The sequence below is a fragment of the Rosa rugosa genome, chromosome 1 (genome assembly GCF_958449725.1).
Source record: "Rosa rugosa chromosome 1, drRosRugo1.1, whole genome shotgun sequence".
In the NCBI taxonomy this organism is placed as follows: Eukaryota; Viridiplantae; Streptophyta; class Magnoliopsida; order Rosales; family Rosaceae; genus Rosa; species Rosa rugosa.
In genome coordinates this window covers 31,229,445-31,247,698 of record NC_084820.1, presented here as the reverse complement: position 1 = coordinate 31,247,698, position 18,254 = coordinate 31,229,445, and the positions used below count along the sequence as shown (strand labels likewise).

Below are 18,254 nucleotides of genomic sequence, written 5' to 3'. Positions count from 1 at the left end.
ACAGACTCTCCTCAAGATCAAAGTGAACTAGGTTCGATTTGAGGACAGTGTGGCAGACTTGCTCACTAAGTCATTGCCTAAATTTCACTTTCGAGAAACATGTTGGTAGCATCGTTTGCGAAAGTTATCCGAACTCCCATGACCGTAGTCATCAGGGGGAGATGTCTACATGTATGGTCTCGAAACTTGAAATGTGTGTTGTGCTCTTTTTCCCCTTCAACCAATGTTATTTTTGTCCCACAAGGTTTTTGTTACTCGGCAAGGTTTTTTTAATGAGACAACGAGAGGAGCACCACGTTTGGGCGATACAAGGGGGAGTGTTCAAATAAATCCAGAATATGTGTCTGGTCCAAACTCTAGGTTACTTGACCTAGTTGTAATAGGATTTTGAATTAGAGATATTCTCGGAGATATTCATAGATATCCGATTATCTTTCCTTGTACAACTCTGATTCTATGTCTTGTAATCCTCTATATAAAGAGGCCCCTATTATCAATAAAAACACGACTCAATTTTCTCCCAATTCAGTTTTCCTTAAACAACAACCTAGAAAGGTTTTTTGTTTTTGATGAGGAAAAAAAAATATAGAAAATTACACAGTAGCACCAGACCAAAGATATAAACACAGAAAACCCACCTTCAAATAGTTTTATACAAATAAGGACACAAGCCCAGGCCCAAAACCTAATAAAACAGGCCTGGCTCCGAATGTTAATGGAAAATGACCAAATTGCTCAGTTTTCATCACAATTTACGCGCATGCCACTGACATAATACGCAACAACCAAAAAATCCCAAAACCCAATCAGAAACCCTAAAACCTCCACCGACGGATCCAACGCAGTCGCAACGTAAGGTTTTCTTCAATTTCGACGGATCCAACCCAATTTCTCTCTCCCTCTCACCTCTTATCGATCCAATCCCTCGATCCCATGCAGGCACAATTCGATTCGCCATTGTCGCCTGAGATTCAAACCGGATTTGATTCGGTTTGGGGTTTTGGATGTGATCCGTGTGAAATCGGAGACAAATGGCTTACCTTAGGAGAGCGGATTTGGACGGAGATGGCAGGATCAGCGGAGCTGAGGCCGTCGCTTCCTTTCAGGGCGCCAATTTGCCCAAACTAGTTCTTGCTCAAGTTCGTCATCCTTTGGCTTTAATCTTCAAATTTGATTTGTTTCTCAACATCTGGTATTGTGGATTATTGAGCTTGAATATCGGAATATCATAGTTGATAGTGAGTAGGGAGATTTAGAATTCTGTCTGTCATTTTCGAAGCAACTTCACAGTCACTGGCTTGGAAAAATTGGAGTAATTGCTTGGTTTGGATTAGTTAATTTGTTATATACATTACCGCATTAACGACGTGAAAGAGTTGGAGGAATTTTGATGCTGCTGTGTGTTTGTGCTTATTTGGAGCTATTACCACTGAGTCTATTATTTCCTTTGCAATTCAAAATTTTGTCTGGTACTGAGAGTTTGAGTAGCACATGATTTTACATGGCTTGGTTTAGTACATTGTATGAGACAGATTGGAAAAATATATTTTATAGTAACAGAGATAATTTTTTATATGAGCTAGTCTCAGTTCGACTCTGTTTTGGTGCTTGTTTCTGCATTATGTCTAGAACATCATGATCTTGTGCTTTCAATATTTGACAATATTTGAACGACCGATTGACATTAATGTTGTTATGGAAAGATTGTTACAAATGCAATATAGTTCTTACATGGCTCCAAGTATACCACGTATGTAACGCCCCAAACTGCACCTCATCAGCTTGAGCACGTCACAGTGCCGCGTGTCTCTAAGACATAAACTGAATGTTCAGTTTACATCCTAAAAACCCGCAAGGCATTTTAGTTAAATCGCTTTTCGTAAATCGCGTAGCGGAAACGTTGAAATACTTTTCGAGGTGAAAACTTTTTAGAATCATTTATCGAACTTATTCGTCTAAAGCGCTTCTAGATCTCCACTAGGGTAAATAAGAGTTGGTACACTCCGTTACAAGACGAAATAAGGAATAACAAGTTCCAAATTAACGACTCTCAAGAGATAGAGTTCAAGACTAGACACGGAACCTGAATTTAGTTACTACTATTCACCGAAGCTATCTCCGCGCACCCTGCTCCGTCCGTCAATCCCGTCACCAGTGCACAGTACCTGCATCCACACTGTTGTAGGGGTGAGCTTTCGTCCTCGCTGCTCATTGGGAAATCATCTCGACTAGGTTTGAAAACAATGTAATATTGCTTTGTGGCCACAGTATAAAAACATACTCAAAACCATGTCATTTAAAGAACTACAAACTTTAAAATATTTTTCAACTCGAAAACCGATGCATGATACTTAAATAAATACGGCGCCAAATCCAAGTATTACCTGATGGCCGGTCCCATAGACCCACTACACGACCTTACCTCAAATTAATTTATAACCAGGTAAGCGTAGCAAGAGCGTCCGCTACCTAGCTACACACACGGATCAGGTCGTCATTGCGATCGCGCACCGTCCGACCGGTGTAACTAACCCTCCGGAGGTTTTGGGGATCGAACCCAAGGAAGTCAGAGCCACCCTTCGCTCTCAAGCCATCACATCTCTCACGATTTGGTTAGTATGCATTGCATTTTAACATAACCAAACCACATAGACTTAACATGCATCATTTAATAAAAATCGTAATATAATAAACCCACTAATCAAGGAGAGTCCCGAATCCCCTACCTGGATTCCGATGCTTTTCTTCACGTACTCTGAGAGTCACGAATCTTCCGTTCCTCGGGTAACTGGAGTCCTAGATTTCCGACATATTGCTCGTCAATATCTCATTGGATAAATATTAACGTTTCTACGGTAAAATAATCGTCCGATCAATCTTTCCTAGTTTGACAAGGAGTTGACCAACATTGATCCATTTGACCAAGGTTTGACCAATCACAACTACATTGACAAATAATCTCAATTACTCGAAACTTTACTTGAAATTAGAAAATCGACCAATTTCTATACCTTTCCTCGAATTTTGCATCACATAGTAATTCTGTCGAATTTACTATGGACACCCATACATATTTTAGACCAACAACGCAATTACCATATTTTCCAGTTCTCAATTCAGTAGCTAGTCAACATTCCACTTTCCAACATAATCAATCAAAACACAATTAAGCTCACAATAAGCTTATACCCACAAACTCATTCCACTTTTGCACCGAGAAGGGCAGTCGCAATACACAAAGAGTTTGAGAATCGAAATTTACCTTCACTGTGTTAATCATGACTGTTGATTCTAGATTCAACTTCGAGTCCCATCCCTGAGCATAACGCACTGTAGCTCGATGTCAACAGCGCCACTATAGCTCGATGTCAACAGCGCTGCTACTCTCTGATCACTCTCGAGCTTGCATGCATCCTTATCTCAAGTGATCGAATTTAGCATGATCAAGCCTCAACCTCACACTCTCAGGCGAATACCAACATCGAAAATAAACCAAGAAGCCTAGAAATGCCGCCGTGCACGGTGGTTCCAACAGAACCCGTAAACACCCAAAACCAAAACAGTCAAAATCGATCATATTGAAAAACTAATTAGACTAACGTGGAGACCATAACGAGGGGATCAATTTTGGTACCTCACGCAACCCCGAAGATCGCCGGAAACTGCAGAAGCTTCGCCGGAAAACCCGAAGCTTTTGGGCTTCGATTCTCTCTTCTTACTCCATGCATGGACGATCCGTGACCAGAGGAGGAACCACGATGAGAAGACGCATCGAGCACGACCAGTGCGCCGCTGTGAAGTGGCCGGACGAGGGAAGTTCCGATCGGGTTCAGTCGCCGGGTCGACGGGCTGGAGAAACGGGTCGAGGCTTCTGATGTGTTCTGGAATAATCTGGGACGCTGATCTTATCAAAGGGCTATTTATAGCCTGCTTTCAATCAAAATGAACGGTGCTGATCAAGCGGTGGACTTTTAACGGTCCAGATCACGCCAGAGCATTTCTTTTTATTTAAAATGAATTTCCATAATTCCTAAACTTCGGAAATTCAAAATAAATAGTTCCGGTGTCGGAAAAATTCCCCGAAAATTCTCACAGACTCGTAACGTCGCGTACTTTATTATAGACTCCAAACTTTGGAGATTCCACCTTGTGAAAAATCCTCAATAATTAGTCCCGAAGACCCTAATAGTTACCGAGATCGTCAAATTTATTCCAAACGATCTCACCTTATCTCGATAGATTCTATTCCGGGGCTCACAACGTAAGCTATGTGAGCTTCTTTCTCAGTTTCTATAAAATTTCATTACTTTCTGTACGTCTTTGGTTATCAATTGATGCGGTGCTTTTTCCAGAGAAGCTAGGATATGGTATATATAGAAGGTGAAACCATGTGAATGTGATCAAGGTAGGTAAATAAAGTTCAAACAAACAGATGTGTTTAAATAAGAACCATAGGTACTATATATCTAAGGTGCATTGCATACATAATATGATTTGATCTGCTACTGTTCAAATTGAAATGATCTGCAACTTTATGTTTATTGTTTATGTTAATGATTTGATCTGCTACTGTGTATAGGTGCAAAAGGGAGATGGCACAACAAAATCGGTGAGAAGAAAAGCTCCGGCACGTAGGAAAAAGTTTCCAAGCACAAGAGTAAAGAGACAAAAGCAGAAAGAAGTGGAACAAGAAAGGGAAGAAGAGGAGGAAGAAGATGAGAAGGAATAAGACGGGGGAGAAGAGGACAGTGAAGTAGAGGAGGAGGAAGAAGAAGAGAACAATGGAGCAAGAAACAAAGGCAAGGACCAGAAACAATCATATTGCCAATACAGGTGCAATATGATTATGAGTGCAGCGAGTGCAGTAGCAGGATTAGGCAATGTCGAGTGCAGTAGCAGAACACGAGTACAAGTGCAGTAGCATAATTGGACGAGTATGAGTGCAGCGAGCGTAGTAGCAGGATTGGACGAGTGCAGTAGCAGTAGCAGGATTGGACGACTGCAGTAGCAAGATTAGGCGATGATGAGTGCAGTAGCAGAACACGAGTAGAAGTGCACTAACATAATTGGACGAGTATGAGTGCAGCGAGAACTTGATGAGTATGAGTACAACGAGTGCAGTAGCAGGATTGGATGATGACGAGTGCAGTAGCAGAACTGGACAAGTATGAGTGCAGTAGCAGGATTAGGTGATGACGAGTGCAGTAGCAGAACTGGACAAGTATAAGTGCAGTAGCAGGATTAGGCGATCACGAGTGCAGTAGCACAACACGAGTACAAGTGCAGTAGCAGAACTGGACGAGTATGAGTGCAGCGACTGCAGTTGCACGATTGGACGAGTGCAGTAGCAGAATTAGGCAATGAGATGAGAGTAGTAGGAGAATGAGGTTTTGTGAAGTAACATAAAGGGATTATTCTCAAGAAAAAAAAAGAGTAACATAAACGGATTGTTCTAAAAGAAAAAATAATAATAATAACATAAACGGATTATTCCAAAAAAAAAAAAAGGAACATAAACGGATTGTTCTAAAAAAAAAAAAAGTAACGTAAAAAAGATTATTCTCAAGAAAAAAAAAGTAAGATAAAATGATTATTCTAAAAAAAAAGGGGTAAAGGAATTAGAAGTCAAAAACAATAGTTAACGGTAAAAAAGTAAATTAAATCATGACATGTGGCAAGTGGAGAGCAGATTGTCCTTATTTGTAAGATTTAATCCTTGTAAAGGAATTAGAAGTCCAAAGAAGTAGTTAAGGGTAAAAAAGTAAATTAAATCATAACATGTGGCAAGTGGAGAGCACATTGTCCTTATTTGTAAGATTTAGTCCTTATATGTTTAATTCAATCTTTAATGGATGTATTTGTTAAGTTATTTTTTGTCAATAACTTCTATGTAATTTGTTAAAAAAAAAACAGACTCATGCTTGTTTCTTTAGGAACGTACACACAATCTTATTATGACATTCGATTCGTATTATGAAGTTAGAAAGACACTTTATGAGTTATGAGTCGGGAAACTAAGGGTACACCTAGCAAGCTCTAGCTAGCCTCAGACTAGGCATAGTGGTTGGGCTCCTTTTTATCACGCCATTTAACCCTAACTTTACATTCCAGGCACGCCATGGGGCACACGTCACTGCAACCACAGTTCAACAAATGCCTAAACTTCATCATTCAGTCCAAAGTGTATTAGTGATGTTAGAAGGGTTTTTGTTAAACGATCAAATAGGAAAAATATTGTTAAATGAATCACATTTTTATGTATCACTTAAAAATACCTTATATAACGACTGACATAATATAACTATAATATTTAATAAATATATCTTTCTATGTCATAATTGTTGCTAGTTGCTACATATATAATGTAATTTTTACATGATACCTTAATAAACCAAGTATTATTCAGTAATTAGAAATGATCAAATAAATGACAAACAGTTTTCATGGTGGTGGTTAAACACCTGACTAAAACTTAAAAGATGGCATATGCAACTTTATTGGTGTCTGGGCCTTTTCAGAGACAATGAGATACATATATCACATAACAAAACTAAACTAGTGCATCTATGAGTCATGGAATGAGTCGTGACAAGCAACCTAAGCTAGCGTTGCTTTGCATTCCAGGCACGCCATGATCGACTTAGATGTGTACATATATACAGCTGCAAAGACAAAACTAACCAATAATCACACAATCTTGTGCACTATCTATCTTAGCAAAACTGAAATATACAAACGGTGCATGTGACACTTCGAGATCTCATCACCAAGATAACCCTATATCCTCTGTTTGCTAGTGATGAAATATATTTGAGTGGTGTACGTTAGAATCAGAAGGTTTCCTTTTACATTAATACAATCCCATATATACATTCCCAAGTACTCCACCTTTCAGTTACCAAACTTTAACGAGTATATATGTCTTTAACGTCCCCATAAAGACGAAGTTAAGTGTACCAGCTGCTGCTTCATCTTCCTTGCTTATCTTAGTGAAGAGAGAGAGAGAGAGAGATGGAATGGCGCTGGCTACAGTTTTGGGTTATGGTGGTGGTGGTTCTGATTACTGATGAAGGGGTTTCTGTTAGTGGAGGAAATGTAACCTACGACGGAAGATCTCTCATCATCGACGGCCAAAGAAAGATTCTTTTTTCAGGTTCTATTCACTATCCTCGGAGTACGCCTGAGGTAATGCATTTTCTGGTTCTGTAAGACTATACATGATCAGCTAGCATGTAATGCGTTGTGCAACTGTTCTTTTGTTCTCTTTAATAATTTATTTATTTTTTCAGTTTTTTTTTGTCTTTTTTTTTTTTCCTCAGAATGTGAGATCCTTTTCTCTCCCAAATTCCCAATAATGTGTGATTTTAGTGATAATTGTTTTTACCAAATACCAACAATTAATAGATCACGGGTAGCAGCAATAAGGAGGCTAGGTCCTTATCTCTGTCACATGTAATTCCTTGATTGATACTGACTTTTGCCCATTTTCTGTGAACGTACTGTAAGAATGTGAACTTTGAAAAGTATATACCACTGCTGGCTGGTGGAGTGAATGAAATGAACTACAAAGAAACAAAAAAGAAACAAAAAAAGCTTTACCTTTCTAGACTATTGTCAAAGACATCAAGCTCGTCGAGGCTCAATTTCGAGCGATGTCCTCAACCCATGTATATCGAGAAGCACATTCATCTCGTTGCCGACGCAATTGTTAGCCTGGGTTGTTCTACAAAGAGTCTAGAAGTTTATCTTATTGTCTTCCCCTATCTTGCATTCAGTTTTGATCGGCTGAGTCAGGATTATTGTAGATATTTTTCCTTGTTAGAAAGTGAAAGAGAGTAAAATTATTGGTGTAGATGTGGCCATCTCTGATCGGAAAAGCCAAGGAAGGAGGACTTGATGTGATTCAAACCTATGTGTTTTGGAACCTTCACGAGCCTCAACCGGGTCAGGTACTAAGGAAATGTCATATCAATCTCATATTCCATTGCTCTCATATTTCTCATAACTATTAACAGAAATGAAATATTTCACAGTACGATTTCAGTGGAAGATATGATCTAGTAAAGTTCATAAAGGAAATCCAAGCACAAGGGCTTTATGCTTGCCTTAGGATTGGACCATTCATTGAGAGTGAATGGACATATGGGTACGTACTATACTACTATGCATGCATGTGTTATATATGTGTGTGTGTGTGTAACATAGCTATTGTACTAATTAATATAATTGGTTCTTTGTGGAATATAATTAATTCGTAGTTTCTATTGCCTTTTCATTTTATTTTAATTTTCTCAGGGGTTTTCCATTTTGGCTGCATGATGTCCCAGGCATAGTTTACCGCACAGATAATGAACCCTTTAAGGCATGCACGCTTCCTATAACTAATTATATAGTGATGATTCCTTAATTTTTTTTTTAATTAATTAGGTTTTCTTACGTAGTTATATATGTAATTATATGTAAGTCCAAATATAAAGTCCCAAGATCACTTCACAATTCAATAGATACTAAATATATAAGCATAGTGATTAAGAATAAGAATATGAATCAAAATAAACAAGTACGTAGATAATTAACCTAAAGAGAGCATCAATCACAAACCTAAGTCTTCTACATTGCTCTCAATCGGTGTATTCTCTCTGTATATCGAGATTTTGAATTATTTGAATTTGCTGGAGAGAGTAGAGAACCAAAATTTCCTGCCCCCCAATGACAATGTGACATTCCAACTAATCATCTGTTCGATTAGACTTTCATAATTATTCGTCAAGTTATTATTAGGTTCTTACACTTAAAACAATATTTCAGAAACACCATAGATAATTAAGATCGTAATAAGGGTTAGAGTTTCAATTCATCTCCAAATGTTTGTTCTGTATGTAATAACGTACAAGTACGTTATTGTTTAGTAGAGGTGAACTAATCATAAAATTTCTAACAAGTTATTGTTTCTTGGTTTATGTAGTTTTACATGCAAAATTTTACTACAAAAATAGTGAACTTGATGAAATCAGAGGAATTATACGCTTCACAAGGAGGTCCAATCATACTCTCGCAGGTACCTAATTAATCTTGGATGATTATTTTTAACAAATATTCGACCATTAACTTTAGTAAATTTGTATTTTTTTTTACTTGAAGATATATTGTAACGTGCTAATCAAATAAATTAAACTCATAGATTGAAAATGAATATCAAAATGTGGAAGCAGCATTCCACGAGAAAGGACCTGCCTACGTTCGATGGGCTGCAAAAATGGCAGTCGACCTCCAAACTGGTGTGCCATGGGTGATGTGCAAGCAAACTGATGCTCCTGATCCAGTGGTAAGTAAGTGCATTTCTATTACTGAGTTTCACCAAACCCTAATCATTTGCAGTATATGACTGCGAGTTTTTTAATTTTTTTGGTTGGTTTGATTCTACACAGATCAATACCTGCAATGGAATGCAATGTGGGAAGACTTTTGGAGGACCAAACTCACCTAATAAACCCTCTATGTGGACAGAGAATTGGACGTCATTGTATGCTTCTTCGTTTCTCCTTGAATTAATATATCTACTTTAATTCCATTATAAGTAAATAATCTATAAGGTTAATTATTAGTTGGTAGCTATGAAAAGCAGTTAAATTCCTTCATCCCGCTAGTTAATATCAAAAGGAGCTTGCGCTCTCTGATAGTTCATTATTTCCCTTCATTTTAATATGTAGCTATCAAGTGTATGGCGGAGAACCATACATAAGATCTGCTGAAAATATTGCATTTCACGTTGCGCTTTTTATAGCTCGGATGAATGGAAGCTATGTAAACTACTACATGGTATGTATGAGTTTCGATCCTATATTCATGTTATTATATATACCTTAATTTAATTAGTATAACTTAATTTACACCGTAATTGATATAGTATCATGGTGGAACTAACTTTGGAAGAACAAGCTCTGCATATGTCATAACAGGTTATTATGATCAAGCTCCGCTAGATGAATATGGTGAGTACTTTCATAATCATCAATTTACATCCTATGAATTAGTTGCTCCGATCCTCAACTTCATTGTATAGATTAACAAAATAACCACTTACTCGCGCTCTAAAATTAGGTTTGTTAAGGCAACCCAAATGGGGTCATCTTAAGCAATTGCATGCTGCATTTAGAAACTGCTCGACAACTTTACTGCAGGGAATGAGAACTAATTTTTCTTTAGGTCAACTTCAAGAGGTGATTATCGATCTCGATCAAATTCCATGTTTTGAGTATGATATATACAAACACTGATAATTACAATTACTTGTCAATTGTATTTATAGGCCTATGTCTTTCAAGAAGAAAGTGCTGGAAGATGTGTTGCATTTCTAGTAAATAACGATGAAAAAACTAATGCTACTGTTCAATTTCGAAATATATCATACTACCTGATGCCAATGTCAATCAGCATTCTACCAGACTGTGAAAAGGTGATTTTCAACACTGCAAAGGTAAGTTATAGTTTTGCCCCATTTATTACTATTTAACATGAAGTATGTACGTACATCCCTCATCCAATCATAAGGTCAATCTTATAATACGAAAAGTGCACGTACGTACTCTTACGTCTTACTTACGTACACAATACACTCCAGTAATTAGAACCCTTCAAGTATTAGCTGTGCAAAAACTAGTTATGTCGGAAGTCATGTAGTTACCTTAACTATGCAGACTAACATGACCGATCTATCACATAAATCTAAAATGAAAATGATGGTAATCAAATGATTAAATGATTTGTAATTATAAACCATTTATTTTTTTGAAAGGGTGATTATAAACCATTTATCATTACAAATACTTTCAATGATTTTGAATGAGCACCTTAAAACTTTATGGTTCCGGTCTTTAAATCGTATAAGTTAATGAGACGGGAATAAAATTTCTATAATAATTAAGGTTAAACTAAATAGAGAAGGGAATCCATCGATGTCTATATATATAGAGAAGCTTAACCTATATATGTCTTTAATGTATCCATTTTTCTGTAATGTTTTCTACTGCTCATCGAGTTGATTCTAGGTACTGTAAAAGCTCGTGTTTTGTGTACAATTAATTATACATATATCTGTATGGATAGGTGAATACAAGCTCTAACAAAAGAATTACAAGATCAGCTCAAATCTTTGATTCAGTGGATAGTTGGGAGGGGTCTAAAGATGTCATCCAAAATTTTGAACCTACAATATCTCTACAATCGGATACACTACTTGAGCACATGAACGTGACCAAAGACAAATCTGATTATCTTTGGTATACTATGAGGTATATTCATATCTATATGAAACTTCCTTTCCTTTACATAAAATCATCACATATAATGTAATGGATTTTTATGGAATAACAGATTTCAGCACAACATTTCTTGCACTGAACCAGTACTTCGTGTAGAGTCTTTCGGACATGTAACACATGCTTTCGTGAATGGCATACATACAGGTAATTATACTAGTGTGTGTACTTTTTTGATCAAATAGTGTGTATACTTCTCATTCGAGCAAAAAACAACGAGTTTTACAGATTCCCTTTTTTTCTTTTTCTTTTTTCAAAGCCAAACAAAGATCGACAGTGAATATAGTCGTCTAGTTAGCTATTACGTGCATACATAAGTAGCTAGGGTTGATTTGACGTCCGATAAGAGAATCTTTTATTGACTTTCTCATTTCGGCCATGTTATCAAGCGGTTCCATATTCAGAATCACATGTTTCTCTGCAAGGATCGTTTTTGCAAAAAAAAAATAAAATGTGAAATGGTATTTTGATAATGTTGGTAGTCTAATGATCAATAATTTCTAATTTCATTTTACTCCCTCAACTATTCAGGAAATGCACATGGTAGTCATGATACCAAACAATTCATTATGGAGACTCCAGTTCTGTTAAATAATGGAAGTAACAATATTTCTTTGCTAAGCGTTATGGTTGGACTACCGGTTCGTACATCATCTCCTCTTGGTTATTTCTTCGCTGGAAATTTCACTATACATATAATGATTTTCTAAGATTTCATGTGCTTTTTAAAGGACTCGGGTGCTTTTCTTGAAAGCAAATTTGCTGGCTTGAAAAGAGTTGAAATTCACTGCAACTCGGATCAATTTTACAATTTTACTAACTATGCATGGGGATACCAGGTAAAACCCTATCAGATCATGAATATTATAGAAATTCATTTATATGTCATTTATGAACAAAATTATTATTTGACAGGTTGGGTTACTTGGAGAAAAGTTGCAAATATATAGAGAAGAAAATCTGGACAACATTGAATGGAACAATATTGAAGGCTATTTTAATCAATCACTGACTTGGTACATGGTATGCTGCAGAAACTTCTGAACAAATATAGAAAATCTAAGCACTTTCCTTCAATTCATTTGCATTATATTGATTAACAAGACCTTGATAAAAAAATTTCAGACATTTTTCGATGCACCTGTGGGAAATGATCCAGTCGCCTTAAACCTTAGCTCAATGGCAAAGGGCGAAGCTTGGATTAATGGACAAAGTATTGGTCGATATTGGGTTTCATTCCTTACTTCGAAAGGCAAACCTTCACAAACGATGTAAGTTGTCAGCACTAGTAATTTCATGATCAAAACTATTATATTCTGGATAATCTTTCAAAACTAATTTCTACAAGAAAGGAATCAAATTGAAGATCTTTAGCCACCTTATATGACATTATCTTGTTAAGCTAGTGAGAACTTATTACCATATTCCTTACTTTTAGTTAAGCTAATCTTATCTCACGAGTGTTTATATGTTTCTCAGGTACCACGTTCCTCGATCATTCTTAAAAGATTCTGAAAACCTTTTAGTTTTGCTCGAAGAAGTTGGTGGAAACCCTCTTCACATTTCTTTAGATACTATTTCACTTTCCTCTCTATCTGAAAGTACTTATCATCAAATCCCATCAATAAGTTTAGAGTGATCACTTATTTAAATAGTCAAGAAATTTATAGCATTGTATAACCACATAAATGTCATCATCCTCATTTGCCAAGAAAATTTCTTTACTGTTGTAAATACTTATATTAGTGTGGCTATTCATGTAAATGGTCATAGGGGTATACTTGTGATTGTTTGGTACTTGTAACTCTAGTAACCCTACCTCTCTTTATATAAAAGTGGATTTTTCAGATGAATAACACACACAATTCCTTTGTCTCCAAACACTCTCTTACTTTTATATTTCACAACACATTATTATCATGAATAGCTCTAAGATTCGAATTGTCAACTAAAAGGGACTAATAACTCTTGGGTTGGATTGCCAAAGAGAAGAGGTGAATCATCATTCAATCAACATGACCCTACTAGCTCTACAACAAAGTAGGCTTTCTAAATCTGAATTTATATTAATGTTTATCAAGCCTTTGATTGAATATGAAAAATCACCATGAAGCATGAACCCTAGCTATTTTGTTTCAAATCTTAAATCTACATGCTTATTAGACCATGATAGTATGTAAAGATCCCCTATGATGCATGAACCCAAAATCTGTCTGATTATTTTATTTGAAATATTTTTGTTCATGCTTTGGATTGATTGATTGAAAAAAGAAAAGGGAGAAATTAGGGTTTTTAGGATTGCAGCTGGCAGCCCAAGCCACTGATCCAAACCGGTAGCTCAGCCCAAGCCGCAAGGCCTGCTACCACGTCAGCCCGAAGCAAATCCACGCCAGGCCTATCGTTACTAAAGCAACCCCTTTGCCTGAAGCAAATGTTGTTGATCATCGCAAACCTAATTGTGAAAGAAGAAATTGGGGCCATGGAAGGGACAGAAGGTTCGATCGTCCGAGACGAGGAAGAAGAGGTGGCCCATATGGCCATCAGCCGTGTGGCCAAAGAGCACATAATCTGGGCCCACGTCGCCAAGGCCCACATGGTAGGAACCGTGGTGCCCCAGCTAAACAAGCTTGAGTTGAAAGGAACACTATTCCGGCCTATCGCCACCAGAATCAGCAGGATATTTGATATCAATGTAGAGAAATTGATCACTGGTCTCACACCTGCCGTGCGGAAGCAGATGTTGTAAATGAGTATCACGCCGGTCGAGGAACTCGAGTGGCTAACTTTTTCGAAGGGCTAATTCCTATGGATACCACACTAGAGATCACATATTTCCAGGCAGCTACTGGACATACCAATGATTGAAACTCGAAGATATGGATATGATTGTCCCCTTGTGCCATATTTATTTCAACTTTATTGATGATGTTTAATTTTTCGGATTATATTTGGTGATTTATGTTTTAGATTATAAATTTTGAGATTTTTGATATATTTTCATTATATTTGGTGATTTATTTCAACCTTATATTCTCAAAGTTCCAGAAGAATGTAGTTGAGTTTTAAGGATCTTCGAGCCAATGGATTTATCACATTGAAACCACTGAGGAAAAATTAAGTGGATTAATATATTTAATTGCATAACCCTCGAACTATATGGCCGGAAGCATACATTGGAGAAGTTGACGTGCCTTTCAAATGGTCTCTACATAACCATCATTAGATCGGTTGAGTTAAATCACTCAGTTAGTCAGAAGCTAACTGATTCGAGCAACTACTTGCTACGACATGACTGTTTGGGACACCCAAGTCAAAGTATGATGTGTCATATCCTCAACTTATCACACGGGTCTTTGTTAGCCAAATAGACATCCTCAAGTATAAGGGTCAAGTTATAGTGTAGGGGGATTATGAGTAGGGGATATTGTGCCGAAGAGATTAGAAAACCCGCTCTAGCTAGGGAAACCTAAAAGATGCTAGATGAATATGCAATTGTACAAATCACAAACAAGGACCCACAAGTGAACCAAAGTTCATGGTGATTATATGCAAGATAGAGTAGTGGTTTGATTTTGGTTTTGGAGATAATTAGATTCGGAAATAACTAAATGAGTATTTGAAATGTAAGTTTGCATGGTTAAGTTAAATTAGATGTAATGAAATGGATGAGAATTAGGACTTAAGGTTTCCACCTCTAGCATATCTTGCAAACAATGATACTTATATAGTGAATGATGCCATTTTAATTAGCCTATTTCGCTCATTGCATCCCTTTTGGATATGACAAGGGACATACTCATTTGATGATATCAAGCAACCCCTCTCGGGTGTAGTACTTAACTACTTAACTCATGCATTCAATCTAATTAGGTATCTAGTGTATTACCCTAAGTGCATAAAACTTGGAGATGAAGAAATTATGCAAACCAACCATATGCTTATCTCTAAGTGATTGTAGTCTACAACCCTAACATGCACATATGATATGCAAGGTTAATCATGCCCTAATTGTTTCTCATGTCATGACAAATATTCATACCCAAGTTGGTTAAGTTTAAGCATAAATATTAAACTCTTGAACTAACATGTGAAGGTGCTAATGAAAAGGGCATCAAACATAATATTTACATCAATGTCCTACAAGATTGGCTAGGGCTTTCAACCCTAGCCCCAACAAACTAACTACTCACTCATAATCAAATAAATAAGCTTCAACATGTTTATTAACATCAAACTAAAGAGTAGGGTTAGAGAAGTGACTAGTCATGATCAAGTTGAGGATGATGTAGATGAATTCATGGAGGTATTGACATGGTGTAAATAGTGATGGTGATGATGTGTCACACCCCGATTCAGTTAATAAACAAATAAACAAACATTAATACTCCGGACATGATGGTTCATACATCAATACAAAATACTTGAAAAAAAATTTCGTTAAAGAACAAGTAAACAAAGATGCCCTGAACCCACAATGTCAATATAGACTTATTATTTAGAGTCATATATTACATTACACTATGTTTACAAATTAAACTGAATCAACAATTCAATAAGTAAATAAACTCACCACACTCCTTTCAAAAAAAAAAAAAAAAAAGTAAACAAACTCACCACACTCACTACATAGCGGAAGACTAACAAGTTCCTAAACCTATGACTGCAACAGCAAGATACCTCTCAGCTCCAATCATGTTCACCCTAAGCTGCAGGATAAACCCCTACACCATTGAATAGTGCACAAGGTTGCAAACAACAAACCTAGTAAGCTCATGAAAGCATGTGTGAGTAAACTCCAAACAACCAACATAACACATGCTTAAACCATCTCAACCTAGCAAAATCGATATGCAATTATCACAACAAAAACATCAAGTTCATATCCTACAATATCATTCTCACGTAAGTTAACTCAAAACTAAAACCCACATGCTCTGACTCTTAACTCATGCATCTAATTTCACAAAACTTCAACTAAACAATTAAACTCCAGTAACGTTTTAAACATTTTAAACACAACAATCTACAAAACCATCATTCATTTGTTTCAACGAAAATAGTTGTCACCTCAGTGACTTTTTAAATTATTTTTAGTCTCAACGACACAACTACAAAATTACACTCATTTCCTCTCAACATAAAACATTTGTCAAAATTATGACATCACAACTCATTTCACACTCACTACAAATCTCAACCCACAACTACACTCACAATTTAAATTAAAATCAGTAATCCCTGCATAGAAACTTAGTTAAGGAGATCACATTAAAAACAATAAATAAAAATCATAGTAATCCCTGCTTAGAGTTTAGTTCAGGAAATTACATTAAAACAAATAATTCAAAAAGCAGTAATCCCTGTGTATAATTTAGTTTAGGAAATTAAATTATAAAAAATCAATTCAAAAGCAGTAATCCTCGCTTATAATTTAGTTCAGGAGATTACTTTAAACAATCGATTCAAAATCATAGTAATCCCTGCGTAAAGTTTAGTTCAGGAGATTATATTAAAATCAAGCAATTCAATACCAGAAATAATCTAGAATACACATTCATCTACTGATCACACCAATCATCACATCAACAACCTCAACATCAATCACTCAACAATAACACACATTATTTACACAAAATTATCACGTAGATCATCACGCAGATCACCACACAGGTTGTCACATAATATTGTTTCCTCATCTCCAACAGTCTCAAAACAATAAAGAAATCATTTTCCAAATATTATTCCTCGTCGCCAACAACCTTAAAACAATAACGAAATCATTTCCCAAATATTATTTCCTCATCTCCAACAACCTCAAAACAATAACGAAATCATTGCCCAAATATTGTTTTCCTAACTCAAAACCATCACCAAAATCATACCTACTTCATTCAAAACTTAAAGCCGACAAAACCATCTTTTCTTTCCAAAATCATTTATTTTTCTCAACATTACATTGCACAAAGATAGTAAACTATACACTCAATATATATATATATATATATATACACACGTAGTCATCCACTCAGGGATGCCATTAATACCAACTATAGTTTTACAAATTACCATACTCGAAAATCATTTTATAACAAAAACATTGTTTTAGCTTATCCATGAACCGTTGACGATCAAGTTCATATATTTCAAAACAAATATTTATTTGATAAATATGATTTTACATGCTAACAATTAAATATACTAAATTAAAACATAACTAATTCAACAACCGAAACACCATAAGATTTACTCACCTCCATATCCTGCTGCGTCTTCACACACAAACCGAGGCAAGCACAAAATCACGACAATGCTCCCAAATCAACATCGTCAAATACCTAATCACATCAATGTCATACTCAATACAACACAAGGCACATAATCATTTTAAAGTTCGAAACACGTGATTTATAAACCGAAGGATACGTTAATCGAGACAAGACTTCATCGGAGAACACTAAAAACCTTCGAAACACTTCTAGGATCAAACCGCCCAAACAATAATCGACTTCAAAACCATGAAGATCACAACACGAGGAACAAGTTTCATAACTGGCACCAAGGCCGATTCAGCCTAGATCGAGCCCAAAAAATCTCTACCGTTGAACTTTAAACCGCAATTTCTCACTCCACACTTCGAATCGATCTTCAAGGCTTGCATGAATCGAATGAGGATAAAGAGAGCTTCAAAACATGACCGGTTTCAGCCGCCGCCGTGGCCGGAGGAGGGAGATCGCTCCGGGTCTGTCGCCTCCTTCACTTCCGCAGTTCGATCTACTGCCTTCGGTGTATCTGGGAGCAAACCAATGACTGGAGGAAGAAGAGGAGGAAGATCTGAGCTGATTGGTGCTGATCCCGTTGCCGGAGGACGCAGAAAATGGAATTTGGAACCGGGTGGGGTCGACTGGTTTCTCGGCGGGTCAAGGGTTTGGGAGGGAG

At 36.6% G+C, this 18,254-nt stretch overlaps 1 protein-coding gene and 1 long non-coding RNA gene across 2 annotated transcripts; one reads left to right on the top strand and one right to left on the bottom strand.

The window, feature by feature from the left end:
• Positions 1 to 1,759: 1,759 nt before the first annotated feature.
• Positions 1,760 to 3,866, bottom strand: LOC133724643 (uncharacterized). The gene is made up of 4 exons (XR_009853865.1): positions 3,635 to 3,866; positions 3,263 to 3,501; positions 2,727 to 2,796; positions 1,760 to 2,176 (listed from the first exon to the last, which is right to left on the bottom strand). It is a non-coding gene; the product is annotated as an uncharacterized LOC133724643 (long non-coding RNA).
• Positions 3,867 to 6,971: 3,105 nt separating this feature from the next.
• On the top strand, positions 6,972 to 13,323 carry LOC133724642 (beta-galactosidase 6). The gene is made up of 18 exons (XM_062151419.1): positions 6,972 to 7,185; positions 7,854 to 7,949; positions 8,034 to 8,146; positions 8,296 to 8,362; positions 8,966 to 9,058; positions 9,182 to 9,325; positions 9,429 to 9,523; positions 9,711 to 9,819; positions 9,908 to 9,992; positions 10,102 to 10,220; positions 10,310 to 10,477; positions 11,107 to 11,291; positions 11,374 to 11,465; positions 11,850 to 11,959; positions 12,050 to 12,157; positions 12,234 to 12,341; positions 12,444 to 12,589; positions 12,798 to 13,323. Exons 1-18 carry the CDS (start codon positions 7,012 to 7,014, stop codon positions 12,955 to 12,957), a joined length of 2,172 nt encoding a protein of 723 aa, XP_062007403.1. The 5' UTR covers positions 6,972 to 7,011; the 3' UTR covers positions 12,958 to 13,323.
• The last annotated feature ends 4,931 nt before the right edge of the window (positions 13,324 to 18,254 follow it).